General features: G+C 46.7%; 1 protein-coding gene across 1 annotated transcript in view; it reads right to left on the reverse strand.

The window, feature by feature from the left end:
• The window catches only part of LOC149445115 (cytochrome P450 2H2-like), a 34,101-nt gene that overhangs the window by 6,833 nt on the left and 9,312 nt on the right, over positions 1 to 17,956 (reverse strand). Inside the window, exons 3-6 of the mRNA XM_089654168.1 lie at positions 12,500 to 12,649; positions 3,933 to 4,093; positions 2,639 to 2,815; positions 1,420 to 1,561 (exon numbers count right to left, since the gene is read on the reverse strand). Coding sequence (XP_089510294.1) covers positions 1,420 to 1,561; positions 2,639 to 2,815; positions 3,933 to 4,093; positions 12,500 to 12,649 — 630 coding nt within the window. The remainder of the gene's footprint in view (positions 1 to 1,419; positions 1,562 to 2,638; positions 2,816 to 3,932; positions 4,094 to 12,499; positions 12,650 to 17,956) is intronic.

The following is a 17,956-nucleotide window of genomic DNA, read 5'->3' on the forward strand; positions in this document are numbered from 1 at the left end:
AAAAACTGGAGCGTCCTTCTAGGAGATAGGTGTCAACTGTTTTATTGATAAATAGTTGACATACATGTTTTTCTATCTAGCCAGGGAGGCCTTTTCTCATTGTGCCTTCATACTGGTTTTTGATTGTGTTCCATATAGGTATATATAGTGTCCGGTAAACTCTGGTCATTATGGCACATTTAATTAGCTCTACATCCGTTTTAGGAACTTTAGCCATGGGTTATCTAATTGAAGCTTGATAATCCAAATGTAGTAATAGTAATATATATTTTTTGTCATGATCATATTCATAATGGTCATTTTTCTCATTCTGAACAAGGATACGATGCTTGGTCTTCAAGAAAATGGCTCCCGCTTGTTTGCTCTCCTGAGGGCTATTTAAGGCATGCACTGTGATGGCGTCAGTATAAGGCGGGTCCTTTTGAGAATGTGCGTGTGCACAAAATGCGTCAGAGAGGAGCCTATGTGCTGACATCATGCCGCCCAGTCCATGCAATGGTCCGGTGGCCATCTTTGTGACTGTTTGTTTTGTTGCTTTTATGCTCCACCTGGCTGTTTTATCATTTTAAATAAAATACTACACTATATGCCGTTGTCTTTGAGCTCTGTTATGTGAGCTCCTTTCAGGATGTGCCACATTTGGATCGATCGCTGACCGGTGCAGGGAAGGTTCATTTCCAGGAATGCCCATATGGAGCCCATTTCGCAGTGGATGTCATTTGGGTATTTTTCTATTTCCTGCAGTGGAAAAGATACACCTCGTGGAGGGATTTCCATACAGAGCCTGTTTATTTTGTGCTTCTAGTGAGTGCATAGTGGTGGAGGATTGTCACAGATGTCACTTCACATCGCTGGTCACCATTGATTCACACATTATTGTCGAACACTGCAACTTTTCTTTTGGACTTTATGATTTATGATATTGAATATTAGTTCACATATTTGTTTCTGTTCATATATTAGTGCTGAACCTCTGTTTATGTGTTTTTAATTCATTGGGATAAGACGGGTTGCCACTTTGTGCTAGCTGCTTGTTTATTTATTTCTTTGCGCTCATTATACATTTTTTTTCACTAGCATCTTTCAACATTACCAGATTACATGGAGTGATGTGGGATGATGCAGTTCAGCAATGTGTGAATGAAAAACTGAATTAGGATCTGTACCAGGCTTGTGTCAATTACTTTAGAATTCATTGACAGGTGCAAATGTCCTGCAGTTGACTTCTTTCTGACATGCTTTAGGTGGGTTTTGAGTTCCCATAGACTTGTATAGGAAAGCAAAACCCATTTGAAGCAAGCAAAAGTCTGTCAACACTCAGCTGGCTGGTAATGCTCCTTTTATGCACCTCAAATTAAATTTTTTTAATCTAGACAGGGCAATGGACCTTATTGTGCTGGTAGGAATAGATGGCATTACCTTGTATCTCAGGGTATTTGAGTAGTATCAAGAAGGCATATCGCAGTGTCATACTTGTAGTCTCAGTTCCAGCAAAGAACAGGTCAGCTACTGTTCCTAGTAAATTATCCTTATGGAATTCTGTTTTTGGGTTATTCTTTTCCTGAAAAATATTTTCAGAGTTATTTTAGCAAACAAATGGGACATGAGACTACCACAATTCTAGTAAATCACCACTAATTCCTAAATCAGACTCCTACCCTGGCTCATAGTGTTTTTGTTTTGCAAATTGTTTAAGGAGTTGAAAGAATCCCCTCAAGATTCTCATCCCTCCCCAGTAGTTTGGATAGCTGCCAGCAGAAATAAGCATGGAATATTCATGGAATAATCATGAACCTTTTACTGTAATTCTCACAAATTAATAATCAATCAGTACACTGTCCAAGAGTAACCTTTAAAGCAGCAAACTACCCTATAATGTGCAACAGAGCCATTGTATGTACACATTACAGTATGGTATCAATTGGCACATTTGTACTTCTTACCAGCCACGCAGTAAAAGCTGAACTATACCTTCAAAGCAGCCTTTCTCAAACAGGGTGCCCTGAGGTTTATTCAGGGGTGCCTTGGCAAAATGTCTAAAAACTGCCTAAAACTTGTATACAAGCCAGCGGGTGAAACAAGCCTGCCTTTTAGAGACACAAAGCCACAGGTTTTCATTATGCACCATTATAATCTTCTAGATGCCAGCACCCTGACAAGCAATGAAATCATCAGTTGATAAGGAGGATGTCAGCTGCCTGCACAGCATCCTAGTTTGACCCTCCCCTGAGACCTCTCCATCAGTGCTGGGGTCACATTAGCTCAGTGATGGACAAAAACTGAGGGAGAAGAGAAACACTCAGTACCAGTGCGCAAAAGTATATTTGCTATGGAAGAATAAATCACCTCTAATGTTGGGTGTCATATGTGTGTGGATGTTGCTGCATTATATAAAACTAATAGAATAATTTTCACATTTTAGAATGGGGGTGCCCTTTTAAAATTACGGATAGTCTTGAGACAACCCATTTTAGATTAGGGTCCCCTAAAACCGCCCATAATTCTAAAGGGTGCCTCGGGACCGTCCATAATTTTAAAGGGTGCCTTGATTGAAATAAGATTGAGAAACACTGCTTTAAAGCATTCCTTGCTTTAGAAAAAAATCTGATTCTTGACCAATAATTAAAATCAAACTCACCTCTTTCATTTTAATGATGAAGCAATCTATAAAGTCTCGAGGGCAGTTCTCATCCAATGTCTCCTTGTGAGCTTCCACTCTTTCTTCCATAAACTTACTAAACTTTTCAAAATTTTTAAAAAGTTTTTGGTGGGGGCCAGGGATACGGCTCATTAAGGCTGGGAACAGATTAAGGAGCTGAAATACATTTTAATTGAGGTGTTAAATATTGAGCAATACATCTCCCTTACATTTTTAACAAACTGAACTTTAAGTTTTCAATATTCGGTCTGTCAATTGCTATCGTAATGCCATCCTTTGAAAAACTTCTCTAACTAGTCTTGTACCTTAATTTTTTTTGTAGGTGTGACTGAAGTTTAAAAAAGCCATATTGGGTCCCATTTAAAACAGGGAGTGGATACTACTTTCCACAGGACATCACAGTGACTACTCCACTCAGTGTATACATTTTCAGTTTAATTTGTAAAATGTGGAGCAAAGTGTTAAGCTTACAGCATCATACAGTATGTTCTCTGCATAATGCTATAGAGAACACTCAGGATAGGAGGAGAGGCCTTTCACATGACCTATCAAAGTCCTATAACAGGCTTATTTCTTTCACTTTTTCCCCAGTCATTAAAGTGTTACTAAACCCACAACCCTGCATTCACTATATCTTGTCTCCCATAGTACACACAACATGGAAGTGCAATTATTTTAGTAAATATAAACTGCTAAATGCCTTTTCTTATCAGCAGTTAGAGCAGTCTTGTGACTTCTATTAGTGTCCAGCTGAGCACCAGTTAAAGCTTGTAGGAGGAGTTTTCATTCTCCCCTGGTTGTCCTCTGAGGTTGCATGACCTCTGACCCTCTGTCTGGACAGTGCTGGCCCTGTGCTGGTCACATGCATCTTCCCAAAGAAAAAAAAAATCTCTCTAGCCATACACACTAAACTGAGCATTTGCAGAGTGACACCTAGAGCTCTGTGCTATCAGCAGATGGATTGGGGACAGTAGAAGAAGGAATCAGAGAATACAGGATCAAACAGCTTTTTTACACAATGCAGAGGATTAAACCCTTAGGTTCCACAGTAAGTATAACAAGCATGCTTTACTGCTTATACAGGCTAATTTTACTGTTGTGGGTTTAGTTCCACTTTTCCAGATTTTCTATTGCTTCACTGTCCTGAAGAAATCTTCTCCATTGGTCCTTGTGGCCATTGTCTCAGAAGGTGCAGAAGGCTTTTCTCTCATAAACATTATATAAAATATGTGTAGTGTGTATACACACACTATAATACACTATATATATTTACCTGGCCCAATCCAGAGTTCAACAGGGTTACAATTTCTTGAATAAGTTCCAGAAGAGACATAAACTTCTTGTCTTCGTAGTCAAATCTCTCTCCAAATACAATGGAGCAGATGACATTGGAGACAGCCAATCTTAGCAGATGAATTGGGTTTATTGGTTTATCTGTTATTACACAAGCAGAACCAATCAGCATTTTTGTCCAAAACATCAGGATCTAGAATTTGGTAAGCCATTTCAAATGTGCACGGACCTTGGGTAAATACTAAATGATTACAGATTAGTCTGGCATAAAGAATGAACTGATGGTTCAGTCCGAACACAAGTTCAGCCCAAACCTTGGCTGTTTTGGTATTTTCATAAACACCTGAACATTTGCCCAGTCATCATTAACCACATATAGCCATCTCTATTTTTAGCCAGTTATGTCACCTGAGAGGCCCTGCCTCTGTTTACATATGAGCTGTTATCTGCCAGACTTGTCAGCAGAAGTGAATCGAAAAGACAAGACATGCGTTGGCAGGTGGTGCTTCTTTCTGCGGTGGGTCAACTAGGGTTGGGCATCATGATTGATAAGAATCTACATCACTAGATGCTGTGATTGATGGTGGATGTACATGGTGATCCTTTTTTGTTTTTTATATTTATTTTATGAATGAGTAAGGGCAATATGTACACCTCACTCATTTGCATGGGGGGGGGCAGTATCTGGGAGCCACCATATCGTTAAAGAGACTTCCAGATTCTGACAAGCCCCTCACCAGCAGAACCCCACAAACACTAAGCCAGGGTTGTGGGGAAGAGGCCCTTGTCCTCATCAATAGGGGGGCAAGGTGTTTTGCCAGGGGGCCCCCATGTTGAGGGCATGTGGTCTGGTATGGTTCAAGAGGCTAGTGGACGCCCGCCTTCCTGTTTCCTGGCCTTCCAGGCTGTATGCTTGGGCAAGGTCCAATTTTCAGGGGGACAAGATGCATCTTTTTTTCTTGATTTGTGCATGGGTTCCCCTCATAAAATTCATACCAGACTTGAAGTATCTGATATTAACTGGGGGGAATCCCATGCTGTATTTTTTTTTGTGTGTGTGTGGGCCGCTTTTTTTACTAACATAATGAAAGTAGTTGTACAGGCTAAAGGTTTTTTCTACACATGAAGGTAAAAAAACATTCTATGTACCTTGATTTGTTATACTTTTGTATGATTTCAATAAATGCAACTGTTAAAAACAAAAAACTTTCTGGTTGTAGCGCCCCCCGGCTCCCCCCAATCCTTACTTAAGCCCCCTCCGATCCAGAAAAGTTCTTGACAGCCTGTGCTGTCTGGAGACTCTTCCTTCTCATTGGCTGAGACAGCAGCAGAAGCCCATTGGCTCCCGCTGCTGTTAATCCCAGCCAGTGAGCCAATGTGTAGAGAGCAGACGCATATGAACGCATAGAGCAGTAGCTCGGGATGAGCATGCAGCGGTGCCCCCCAGGGCGAACAGCTTTCCCTGGAGGCACTGCTTGAGAGGGAGGAGCCAGGAGCACCGACAGGGACCTGAAAAGAAGTGGGTCTGGGCTGCTCTGTGCAAAACCATTTCACAGACCAGGTTAGTAAAGACATGTTTGGTATTTAAAAAAAAAAAAGCTTCACTTGAAACATCCAGGAGCTGTCGTTTTGCTGGCAATTTACCACTTGACCTCCAGAAGGATTTACCCCCTTCATGACCAGGGCATTTTTAGCTATGCAGCACTGTGCTACTTTAACTGGCAATTGCTCAGTCATGCAGCATGGTACCCAAATTAATTTTATATAATTTTTTTCACACAAATAGAGCTTTCTTTGGTGGTATTGAATGACTACTGGGTCATTTATTTTTTGCTATATAAATGCAAAAAACACCACAAATTGTGAAAAAAAAAATTGTTCTTAGTTTCTGTTAGAAAATTTTGCAAACAAATAATCTTTCTTCATAAATGTAGGCCAAAATGTAGTCTGCTACATTTCTTTTGTAAAAATAACCAAATCAGTGTTTATTATTTAGTCTGTGTGAAAGTTATAAAGTCTAAAAACTATGGTATGTATATTTGAAAATTGATCAGTTCTGATGTACCGATGACCCCTTTTTGGAAAGTAGGCAGTCCAAGGTTTGTAAGAGGCTTGGTGAGTTTTTTGAAGTTGTAACATTTTGTCACAATTTTTTGGAAAATACAAAAACTAAATATAATTAGCTTTTTTGTTTTTTCACAATTTCTTACATATTGTCACCAGTGCAGTACAGCATCATCATATGACTGGTGTGATGGTAATTTGGATATACTGATTGGTGATCACATTGGGGGGTGATCAGAGATTTTTTTTTTTACACTATTGATCACTATAGTTTTAGCTGTCATTAATGGCTTTCATTCATGACAGCTTGCTTACTAATATGATCCGTGACTGGCTACAGCTAATCACATGGTACAGGTGCTGTGATTGGCCCAGGTACCATGTGATAGCTGTGGGCCAATCACAGCATCACAATACTAAACAGCCATGAATGGAAGCCCATTCATGACTCTTTTGCTTACATGTAATCATGTGATCACCATGAATAATCATAGCGATAACATAATACCCAGCCGCTCACAGCAAATGGGTACCAAGCGCCAGTGCACATGTGCACCACAACATACAGGTATGTTGCAGTGCCGGGGGGAGGAGTAAATGTACAGCTGGAGGTCTGCTAGTGGTTAAGCACACCTCAATATTGTTATATACATCGCAAAGATGTGGCACTTATTAGGCAGGGTCAGGAGAGCCCCCATACACGTTATTTAATTGAGCTTTACATTTTTAATGTTTCACTTTAAGCATTACTGAAATCATTGCACCCAGCCATTTAAATCTGAATGCCATTATTTAAAGAATTGAAATCCAGTGAAATAAAGGGGCAGGCAGGTAAGACTATGGAGGAAAAGGATAAGTTATCCTCCAGCCAGTAAATGAGGTCTGCTCTACATGACTTGATGCAGCTTAACAGTGCACAGTGAAATCAGAGCAGAAAATTTCAGTACAGAAGAGGAGCCCATACAACTGTGCAATACTGAAATAATGGCTAAAGTTCAGCTTTCAAGTACAGAAGAAATAGTTCTTTGAAATTATTTAGAAATATACATTGTTAACTAATATGGCTTACCATGATGTTTGCCGATGTTTTTCAGAAATAGCTGAATTACTAATTGCCTCTGTTAAATTCTATTCCAACTAGATAACTGTGAGTACTTATTCCAAAAGACCACACAGCCTGAACTCCTCATATCACATAAGGGGCTTATGCCCTGAGGTATTGTCAGGGCTCCCAGGTATGACCAGAGGTGTGTGACTGATGCAGGGAAACGCAGACTTCAGATATGTGATAAACAATACAATTTATTAACACTAACCATACAAACATAAACGCAGTGCAATACTAAACATAATACAGTGCAAACAAACCAAACCAAACCACCCACAGATAACAGTACATACAAGCAAGCGTCGTCAGGCAGGCCGGGTCAATATCAATTGGGCAGGTAGGTACAGGGGGAGCAAGCAGAGAATGCTCGGGGTCACAGGCCAGGTTCAGCAGGTAGCAAGCAGCGTAGTACAGAGGGTCAGGCAGAGGGATGGTCAGGGTCACAAGCCAGAGATCAAAACAGGTAACAAGCAGCGTAGTACAGAGGGTCAGGCAGAGGGACAGAAACAGGATGCAGGACAGATACAGGGCCCAGGACAAACACAACACCAAGGCAGAGTCTGTGGGTCTGGCCATCCCTTAAATACCCCAGCATCATCAGTTCCAGGTGTTAGCTGGCTGAAAGGTTGAGTCTCTGATTGCTGGGAGCACCCGCTGGCCAGCCCTGGTACTGCAGATCACAAGGCAGGTGAGTCCCACCATTGCTGGCCAGTCCATTCCTAACAGTACCCCCCCCCCCCCAAGGAGCGGCCTCAGGACGCTCCAAACAGTCCTAGCTGGGCAAAATGTTCCACCGCCCGGGTCTGGTAACTGGCGGGATATCAAAGACTGGCACACCGGGCAGGACTCCGGGCAGCGGCACACCGGGCTGGACTCCGGGCAGCGGCACACCGGGCTGGACTCCGGGCAGCGGCACACCGGGCTGGACTCCGGGCAGCGGCACACCGGGCTGGACTCCGGGCAGCGGCACATCGAGCAGAGGCACACCGGGCAGAGGCACATCAGGCAGGACTCCGGGCAGAGGCACATCGGGCAGAGGCACATCAGGCAGGACTCCGAGCAGAGGCACACCGGGCAGAGGCACACCGGGCAGAGGCACATCGGGCAGAGGCACATCGGGCAGGACTCCGGGCAGAGGCACATCGGGCAGGACTCCGGGCAGAGGCACATCGGGCAGGACTCCGGGCAGAGGCACACCGGGCAGAGGCACACCGGGCAGAGGCACATCGGGCAGGACTCCGGGCAGAGGCACATCGGGCAGGACTCCGGGCAGAGGCACATCGGGCAGGACTCCGGGCAGAGGCACATCGGGCAGGACTCCGGGCAGAGGCACATCGGGCAGGACTCCGGGCAGAGGCACATCGGGCAGGACTCCGGGCAGAGGCACATCGGGCAGGACTCCGGGCAGAGGCACATCGGTTTACCAGGCGGAGCCGCAGGCAGCGGGCCACCAGGCGGAGCAGCAGGCACCGGGCCCCCGGGCGGAGCAGCAGGCACCGGGCCCCCGGGCGGAGCAGCAGGCACCGGGCCCCCGGGCGGGGCGACATGCATCGGGCCCCCGGGCGGAGCAGCAGGCACCGGGCCCCCGGGCGGAGCAGCAGGCACCGGGCCCCCGGGCGGAGCAGCAGGCACCGGGCCCCTGGGCGGGGCGACCGGGCCCCCGGGCGGGGCAGCAGGCACCGGGCCCCCGGGCGGGGCAGCAGGCACCGGGCCCCCGGGCGGGGCAGCAGGCACCGGGCCCCCGGGCGGGGCAGCAGGCACCGGGCCCCCGGGCGGGGCAGCAGGCACCGGGCCCCCGGGCGGAGCAGCAGGCGTCGGGCCCCCGGGCGGGGCGACAGGCATCGGGCCCCCAGGCGGGGCGACAGGCATCGGGCCCCCAGGCGGGGCGACAGGCATCGGGCCCCCAGGCGGGGCGACAGGCATCGTGCCCCCAGGCGGGGCGACAGGCATCGTGCCCCCAGGCGGGGCGACAGGCATCGTGCCCCCAGGCGGGGCGACAGGCATCGTGCCCCCAGGCGGGGCGACAGGCATCGTGCCCCCAGGCGGGGCGACAGGCGCCGGACCCCCAGATGGAGCGACAGGTCTCGGGCCCTCAGGCGGAGCGGCGGGCGCCGGACCCCCAGGCGGAGCGACAGGTCTCGGGCCCTCAGGCGGAGCGGCGGGCGCCGGACCCCCAGGAGGAGCGACAGGTCTCGGGCCCTCAGGCGGAGCGGCGGGCGCCGGACCCCCGGGCGGAGCAGCAGGCGTCGGGCCCCCAGGCGGGGCGACAGGCATCGGGCCCCCAGGCGGGGCGACAGGCATCGGGCCCCCAGGCGGGGCGACAGGCATCGGGCCCCCAGGCGGGGCGACAGGCATCGGGCCCCCAGGCGGGGCGACAGGCATCGGGCCCCCAGGCGGGGCGACAGGTCTCGGGCCCTCAGGCGGAGCGGCGGGCGCCGGACCCCCAGATGGAGCGATAGGTCTCGGGCCCTCAGGCGGAGCGGCGGGCGCCGGACCCCCAGGCGGAGCGACAGGTCTCGGGCCCTCAGGCGGAGCGGCGGGCGCCGGACCCCCAGGAGGAGCGACAGGTCTCGGGCCCTCAGGCGGAGCGGCGGGCGCCGGACCCCCAGGAGGAGCGACAGGTCTCGGGCCCTCAGGCGGAGCGGCGGGCGCCGGACCCCCAGATGGAGCGACAGGTCTCGGGCCCTCAGGCGGAGCGGCGGGCGCCGGACCCCCAGGAGGAGTGACAGGTCTCGGGCCCTCAAGCGGAGCGGCGGGCGCCGGACCCCCAGGCGGAGCGACAGGTCTCGGACCCTCAGGCGGAGTGGCGGGCGCCGGACCCCCAGGTGGAACGACAGGTCTCAGGCCCCCAGGCGGGGCGGCGGGCACCAAGTCACCAGGCACAACCGTGGGCTCCGAGTCAACTGGGATGACCGCTGGCACTGGGTCAGACATTGGATCGTCTGGCTGGACAGCGGGCATCGGGTCACCAGGCATCAGGTCATTTGGCTCGACAGCGGGCACCGCGTCATCTGGCAAGGCAGTGGGCTCCGAGTCAACTGGTATGACCGCGGGCACTGGGTCAGACATTGGATCGTCTGGCTGGACCGCGGGCACTGGGTCACCAGGCATCAGGTCATTTGGCTTGACAGCGGGCACCGCGTCATCTGGCAAGGCAGTGGGCTCCGAGTCAACAGGCACGACAGTGAGCACCGGGTCATCAGGTACCGGATTGTCTGGCTCGACAGCGGGCATCGGGTCACCAGGTATGACAGCGGGCACTGGGTCACCAGGCATCAGGTCATTTGGCTCGACAGCGGGCACCGGATCAGGTACCGGATCATCTGGATCAACAGCGGGCATCGAGTCAACTGGCCTAATAGGATCGTCAGGCTGGATCAGTTCATCATGCTGGGTAGAGGCTTCAGGCCGAGTAGAGGCATCAGGCCGAGTAGAGGCTTCAGGCCGAGTAGAGGCATCAGGCTGCATATAGGCATCAGGCTGCGTACCGGCATCAGGCTGAGTAGAGGCATCAGGCTGAGTAGAGGCTTCAGGATGAGTAGAGGCTTCAGGCTGAGTAGAGGCTTCAGGCTGAGTAGAGGCTTCAGGCTGAACCACGGAAGGCAGGCTCACCGGTTTGGATACTGGCAGGATGGTATTGGTTGGAAAGAATTTTCGCTTTTTTCTGGTTTTAACTACTGGAGCACTGCAAGTAAACGCAGGTCTGCAAACGAATGGAGCAGCTGGAGACAGAGAAGAACTGGAGGATGGAACAGGAGAGGGAGCGGTTGCTACAGAGGGCTCTTTTACAGGGTTAAAGGCAGGATAGGTGCAGCGAGTGGGAACAGGGTACTGACATGCGGTAGATAGCAGGGCAGGAGGAGCTGTTGGGAATGCAGGAATAGAGTTTTGAGGAAATAGATTAGAAGCAGGACTGGGTCTTTGTAAGCTGACTGAGGCTGGGTGCAACAAATCTGTCCATGTCTGCAGTATGGGTTGAACAAAGCTGGGCTTACACAAAGCCTGTCTGGTCAATGACTGCACTGCGTTTATACAATCTCTTAGTGTCTGTGGTGAACATGTGGAATAACGCTCCAGAAAGTAACCCACATCATCCTCTAATAACCACACCAGGGACTCTACCTGGTCTGCACTAAATGGTGGCAAAAATTCATCCCTGCATTCGGGGGAACCAGATGAAACCAACTCAGCACAAACCTCAATCAAAGGCTGCACCTCAGAGAACTCTGTGCCCTGATCTACTAGAACATGAGCGAGCCGTATACATTCTAGCAGTTCATCCCAGGTATACTCCTTCAGAGTCTGATAAGCATACTCCCTGTCATCAAACACTAGCAGATATAAATATTCAACCTCATCAAGATCCATCCTTCCCATCAACAAGCCAAGATGGCTTCCCTGTGCAGCCACTTCTGGTCAGGATTGGCCTTGGTGTAATGTCAGGGCTCCCAGGTATGACCAGAGGTGTGTGACTGATGCAGGGAAACGCAGACTTCAGATATGTGATAAACAATACAATTTATTAACACTAACCATACAAACATAAACGCAGTGCAATACTAAACATAATACAGTGCAAACAAACCAAACCAAACCACCCACAGATAACAGTACATACAAGCAAGCGTCGTCAGGCAGGCCGGGTCAATATCAATTGGGCAGGTAGGTACAGGGGGAGCAAGCAGAGAATGGTCGGGGTCACAGGCCAGGTTCAGCAGGTAGCAAGCAGCGTAGTACAGAGGGTCAGGCAGAGGGATGGTCAGGGTCACAAGCCAGAGATCAAAACAGGTAACAAGCAGCGTAGTACAGAGGGTCAGGCAGAGGGACAGAAACAGGATGCAGGACAGATACAGGGCCCAGGACAAACACAACACCAAGGCAGAGTCTGTGGGTCTGGCCATCCCTTAAATGCCCCAGCATCATCAGTTCCAGGTGTTAGCTGGCTGAAAGGTTGAGTCTCTGATTGCTGGGAGCACCCGCTGGCCAGCCCTGGTACTGCAGATCAAAAGGCAGGTGAGTCCCACCATTGCTGGCCAGTCCATTCCTAACAGGTATATTCATTGTAAACTAGTTCCTACTGTGTACTGCTGAAATTTCAGAGGCAGCTGTCAATCATTAGAAGCCCAATAATTACAAGGATGCCAATATTTCAGCCCCTTAAATGTTTAGACTATTTTTTATAACACATCTCATACCAGGAGATATAACCCAAGTAGTCATTAGCATATTAGATGATACTGTTACACCAGCTTAGTAATAGGGATCTTTGAAGATTGTGTTAGAAAATAAATAGTTTAGATCAATAGGTTGAGCAATGTCATGTAAAAGTGGATTTGGAGTCACCATTGTGCAATTTCAGCATGATCTCCACCTGCCTTTGATCTTCATAAATCTGTCCCGGAGACACTGAGCTTCCTCCTGGATTCTTTCCTCCACAGTCCGCTTCCCCATCCCAAAATTTCTCAGTGTTGTCAGGGAAAAGCGTCGCAGTATTTTCCATCTCTCTCCATTGCTCATAATGACCCCTAAAAAAAGTGAAATGTTTTATACATATTGCTCTTGAATGCCCTTTAAAATTCAAACATTTTAAACAATGACCTATTGACTCACTCTATATTGCATAAATATCAGCAGGAACACCATTAGCATGGATGTTGTGTGTTCCCACTGTCTTTGTGTAGGCTTATACTTACAGCATGAAAATATACTGATCATTTAAAAGATTAGTTTATCTTTTCAGAACTAGCACCCTACATCTTCCCCACCCCCATCTCCCCAGTCCCTGCTGTACTTGCCTCCATGAGTGATGAGCTGTCAGTGCCCATACAGCCCGCGTAGTGGTCAGAGGATTGGAGATCCCCACATGTACATATATTTTATAAGGATTTTATGTGATAGACCAACACAAAGTGGCACATCATTGTGAAGTGAAAGGAAAATGATAAATGGTTTTCAAAATTTTTTACAAATAAATATCTGAAAAGTGTGGCGTGCATTTGTATTCAGCCCCCCAAGTCAATACTTTTTAGAACCACCTTTGACTGCAATTACATCTGCAAGTATTTTTGGGGATGTCTCTACCACCTTTGCACATCTAGAGAGGGACATTTCTGCCCATTCTTCTTTGCACAATAGCTCAAGCTCTGTCAGATTGGATGGAGAGCATCTGGGAACAGCATTTTTGAAGTCTTGCCACAGATTCTCAATTGGGTTTGGGTCTGGACTGTGACTGGCCCATTCTAACAACATGAATATGCTTTTATCTAAACCATTCCATTGTAGCTCTGGCTGTATTTTTAGGGTCATTGTCCTGCTGGAAGGTGGACCTCCACCCCAGTCTCAAGTCTTTTGCAGACTTTAACAGGTTTTCTTCTAAGATTGCCGTGTATTTGGCTCCATCCATCTTCCCATCAACTCTGACCAGCTTCCCTGTCCCTGCTGAAGAAAAGCATCCCCACAACATGATGCTGCCACCACCATTTGCCACGGTGGGGAGGATGTGTTCAGGGTGATGTGCAGTGTTAGTTTTCCGCCACACATAGTGTTTTGATTTTAGGCCAAAAAGTTAAATTTGGTCTCATCTGACCAGAGCATCTTCTTCCACCTGTTTGCTGTGTCCCCAATATGGCTTCTTGCAAACTGCAAACAGGGCTTCTTATGGCTTTCTTTCAACAATGGCTTTCTTCTTTCCGCTCTTCCATAAAGGCCAGATTTGTGGTGTGCACGATGAATAGTTGTCCTGTGGACAGATTCCCTCACCTCAGCTGTGGATCTCTGCAGCTCTTCCAGAGTTACCATGCGCCTCTTGGCTGTCAGTTAGTTAGGTATGACAGCCATGTCTTGGTAGGTTTGCAGTTGTGCCATACTCTTTCCATTTTCAGATGATGGATTAAACATTGCTCTGTGAGATGTTCAAAGCTTGGGATATTTTTTATAACCTGACCCTGCTTTAAACTTATCCACAACTTTATCCCTAACCTGTCTGGTGCGTTCCTTGGCCTTCATGTTGCTGTTTGTTCACTAATATTCTCTAACAAACCTCTGAGGGCTTCACAGAACAGCTGTATTTATACTGAATTAAATTACACACAGGTGGACTCTGTTTATTAATTAGGTGACTTCTGACGCTAATTGGTTCCACTAGATTTTAATTAGGGGTATTAGAATAAAGGGGGCTGAATATAAATGCACGCCACACTTTTCAGATATTTATTTGTAAAAAATATTGAAAACCGTTTATCATTTTCCTTCCACTACACAATTATGTGCCACTCTCTGTTGGTCTATAACAGTGGTTGCGAACCTATGGCACGTGTGCCACAGTGGGTTTGCAGAGCCCTCTCTGTCAGCATGTGAACCAAGTCACCCCAGCAGCCGAGCATCGGATAGCGGATACTGTACCAAATTTTGGGTTGTCCCCAGAACAGGAATTGTTATCTTCTAATGGGGACACTAGTTCTGATTACCCTGGTGAAAACAAAGGATTCCCTCAGTTTAGAGGTATTTTCCCTCACTTCCTGTTTTGGCTATGGGACATGAAATGAAGGAAAATCTCCCCAATGTGACATAGATGGCAAAAATAAACCATACAAGGGTTATAACCCTTCCTCACGCTATCAAAAATGAAAGCTGGAGCTCTGATGCCCTAACCCAAAGTTAAAGAACATAATGCCTTTTTAAAAAGATCTAACATTTTTATAACTTTGTTACATTCCTATCTGGATGCAGAGGGTGCAATCACCACACGCCAAGTACGCTTTAAAGTGCTGAATAACATGTAAGTTCTATATAAAAACTGGAAAAAGAAAATGTTGTGCACCTCACAGCAACTTGTGTTTTTTATGCGTTGTGGCACCCGTACACCTAATACAAAATTCATTGATTCTAACGATGCCCATAAAAAACATCCTTCATAAATTCAGGAAGCAGATATTAATTGTTTGTTTATTGGGCTCATGCCACTTAGAAATCATGGAGGGGTCTGAAATTCACATTGTAGGTGCATTCCCACTCTGAGAGACAGAATTTAAAAAAAAATTCAGGAAATCACATTGTATGATTTTTAAAGAATTTATTTGTCTTGCACTGCTGAACATAAGTATTTGAACACCTGAGAAAATCAGTGTTAATGTTTGGTACAGAAGCCTTTGTTTGTAATTACAGAGGTCAAACGTTTCCTGTAGTTCTTGACCAGGTTTGTACACATTGCAACAGGGATTTTGTCCCACTTCTCCACACAGATCTCCTCTAGATCTGTCAGGTTTCAGGGCTGTCACTGAGCAACATGGAGTTTCAGCTCCCTCCAAAGATGTTCTATTGGATTTAGGTCAGGAGACTGGCTAAGCCACTCCAGAACCTTGATATGCTTCTTACAGAGCCACTCCTTGGTTATCCTGGCTATGTGCTTTGGGTCGTTGTCATGTTGGAAAACCCAGCCACGACCCATCGTCAATGCTCTGACTGAGGGAAGGAGGTTGTTGCTCAAAATCTCGCAATAAATGGCCCCATTCATCCTCTCCTTAATACAGTGCAGTCATCCTGTCCCCTTTGCAGAAAAGCATCCCCAAAGCATGATGTTACCACCCCATGCTTCATAGTAGGGATGGTGTTCTTGGGATGCAACTCATTCTTCTTTTTCCTCCAAACACGACGAGTGAAGTTTAGACCAAAAAGTTCTACTTTGGTCTCATCTGACCACATGACTTTCTCCCATGCCTCCTCTGGATCATCCAGATGGTCATTGGCAAACTTCAGACTGGTCTGGACATGTGATGAGCAGGGGAACCTTCCGTGCAATGCATCATTTGAAACCATGACTGCGTACCGAAAGTGACCTTTGAAACTGTGGTCCCAGCTCTTTTCATGTCATTGACCAGCTCCTCCCTTGTAGTTCTGGGCTGATTCCTCACCTTTCTTATCATCAGTGATACCCCACGAGGTGAGATCTTGCATGGAGCCCCAGTCCGAGGGAGACTGGCAGTCGTCTTTAGCCTCTTCCATTTTCTAACAGTTGCTCCAACAGTTGATCTATTTTCACCAAACTGCTTGGCAATTGCCCCATAGCCCTTTCCAGCCTTGTGGAGGTCCACAATTTTGTCTCTGGTGTCTTTTGACAGCTCTTTGGTCTTGGCCATGGTAGCAGTTGGCGTCTGACTGACTGTGGGGTGGATAGGTGTCTTTAAAGAGCTCAAACAGGTGCTACTAAGTTAGATTAATGAGTGGAGTAGAGGTGGACTTTTTAAAGGCACAGTAGCAGGTCTTTGAGAGCCATAATTCTTGCTGTTTCTTAGGTGTTCAAATACTTATGTTCAGCAGTGCAAGACAAATAAATTCTTTAAAAATCATACAATGTGATTTCCTGAATTTTTTTTTTAATTCTGTCTCTCAGAGTGGGAATGCATCTACAATATGAATTTCAGACCCCTCCATGATTTTTACGTGGGAGAACTTTCAAAATCGCATGGTGTTCAAATACCTCTGTTCCTCACTGTATAGGTTTTCATGCTTTGATTCCTACCTTCCCAATAGAATAATCTAGATGTGGAACTTACAAGGGCCAAACTTGCTTCTGTAGTGATGTCAGTTATGACACCTTGTTGAGGATCGTCCATTTATGTGTACACCTCAGAGGAAAAAACAGTCCTCTCCTAATAAAACTCTATAAACTTATTGGAAAATGCATGAGTACCTTGTATGAGGTAAATTTTTGTGGTGAGGGTTGTATATGAGGACTATTTATGGGTCCTAGGCTGCTCAATCTCTGATAATGATGTGGATGCTGTCTATCAGATGGACAAATAGTGGTTGTTGGGGAGGTACACTTAAAACAAACAGTTACATGATCAAGTGATTTATTATTAACCTTTATTAGCTAAGAAATAGTATACAGCTAAGGCCAACCTTAATAGTCTGGCTTGGGATGAACTAAATTAATATTAACTTGTGCTGGCCAGCAGAATCGGCACCAATCAATGAGAATCCAGCTCTTCTCAAGCCATTTTATTACAGTGCATTTAGTTTGGATCTAATCACGAGATTTTGCCTAGCCTTGAAGAATTGAGAGGCCACATCTTAACAAACTTTGTCTATATACTATGTTCCTAAAAAAGAGTGTTAGCAAATCATTTGATCATACAGCTGTTTGTAATAGACACTAACTAAATTACCACTTATAGTCATTCATCTTACTCATATATTAGTTATAATCAGTGAATTGTGTGTACATTGCTTCGACCCATTAGGTTCTTGCATAACTGAGAACAGGAAGATTACTTCCTGTCATTTTCAGGGATATATTTGTTTCATAAATGAGAAGAGTAAATCCTCTTGGTCCACCAGCATCAGTAGAACCAGAAACGACCTCTCCTGCGCTCTATGACCCGGAGCAAGGGTGGATAGATGGAACCAGAACTTGAAAAATTCAAACACCAATGCATATAAGGTTGTGCAGCTCTAAGCGAGGCTGGGGAAGCCCGACCAGTACTGCAAAGTGAAACAAAAAAGAAAGTGCACCAACCTTGCGCTTTACCTCAGTAAACCATAATTTTATTAAATTCAGAATAATACTCACAAACAACTAAATAAATCAAGCATGTAAGTCCTCAAAGGAACTTTAGAAGTGTGAAGCCTGTGTGAGTCACTTTGTAGGAGTAGATACTCAGAGTACGGCTGACACGTTTCGAAGGGTGTCCCATCTTCATCAGAGATGAGCACTTCTAAAGTTCCTTTGAGGACCTACATGCTTGATTTACTTCGTTGTTTGTGAGTATTATTCTGAGTTTAATAAAATTATGGTTTACTGAGGTAATGTGAAAGGTTGGTGCGCTTTCTTT

This window comes from Staurois parvus, unplaced genomic scaffold (genome assembly GCF_062004578.1).
Source record: "Staurois parvus isolate SC_StPar_1 unplaced genomic scaffold, SC_StPar_1.0 ptg000746l, whole genome shotgun sequence".
NCBI classification, from domain to species: Eukaryota; Metazoa; Chordata; class Amphibia; order Anura; family Ranidae; genus Staurois; species Staurois parvus.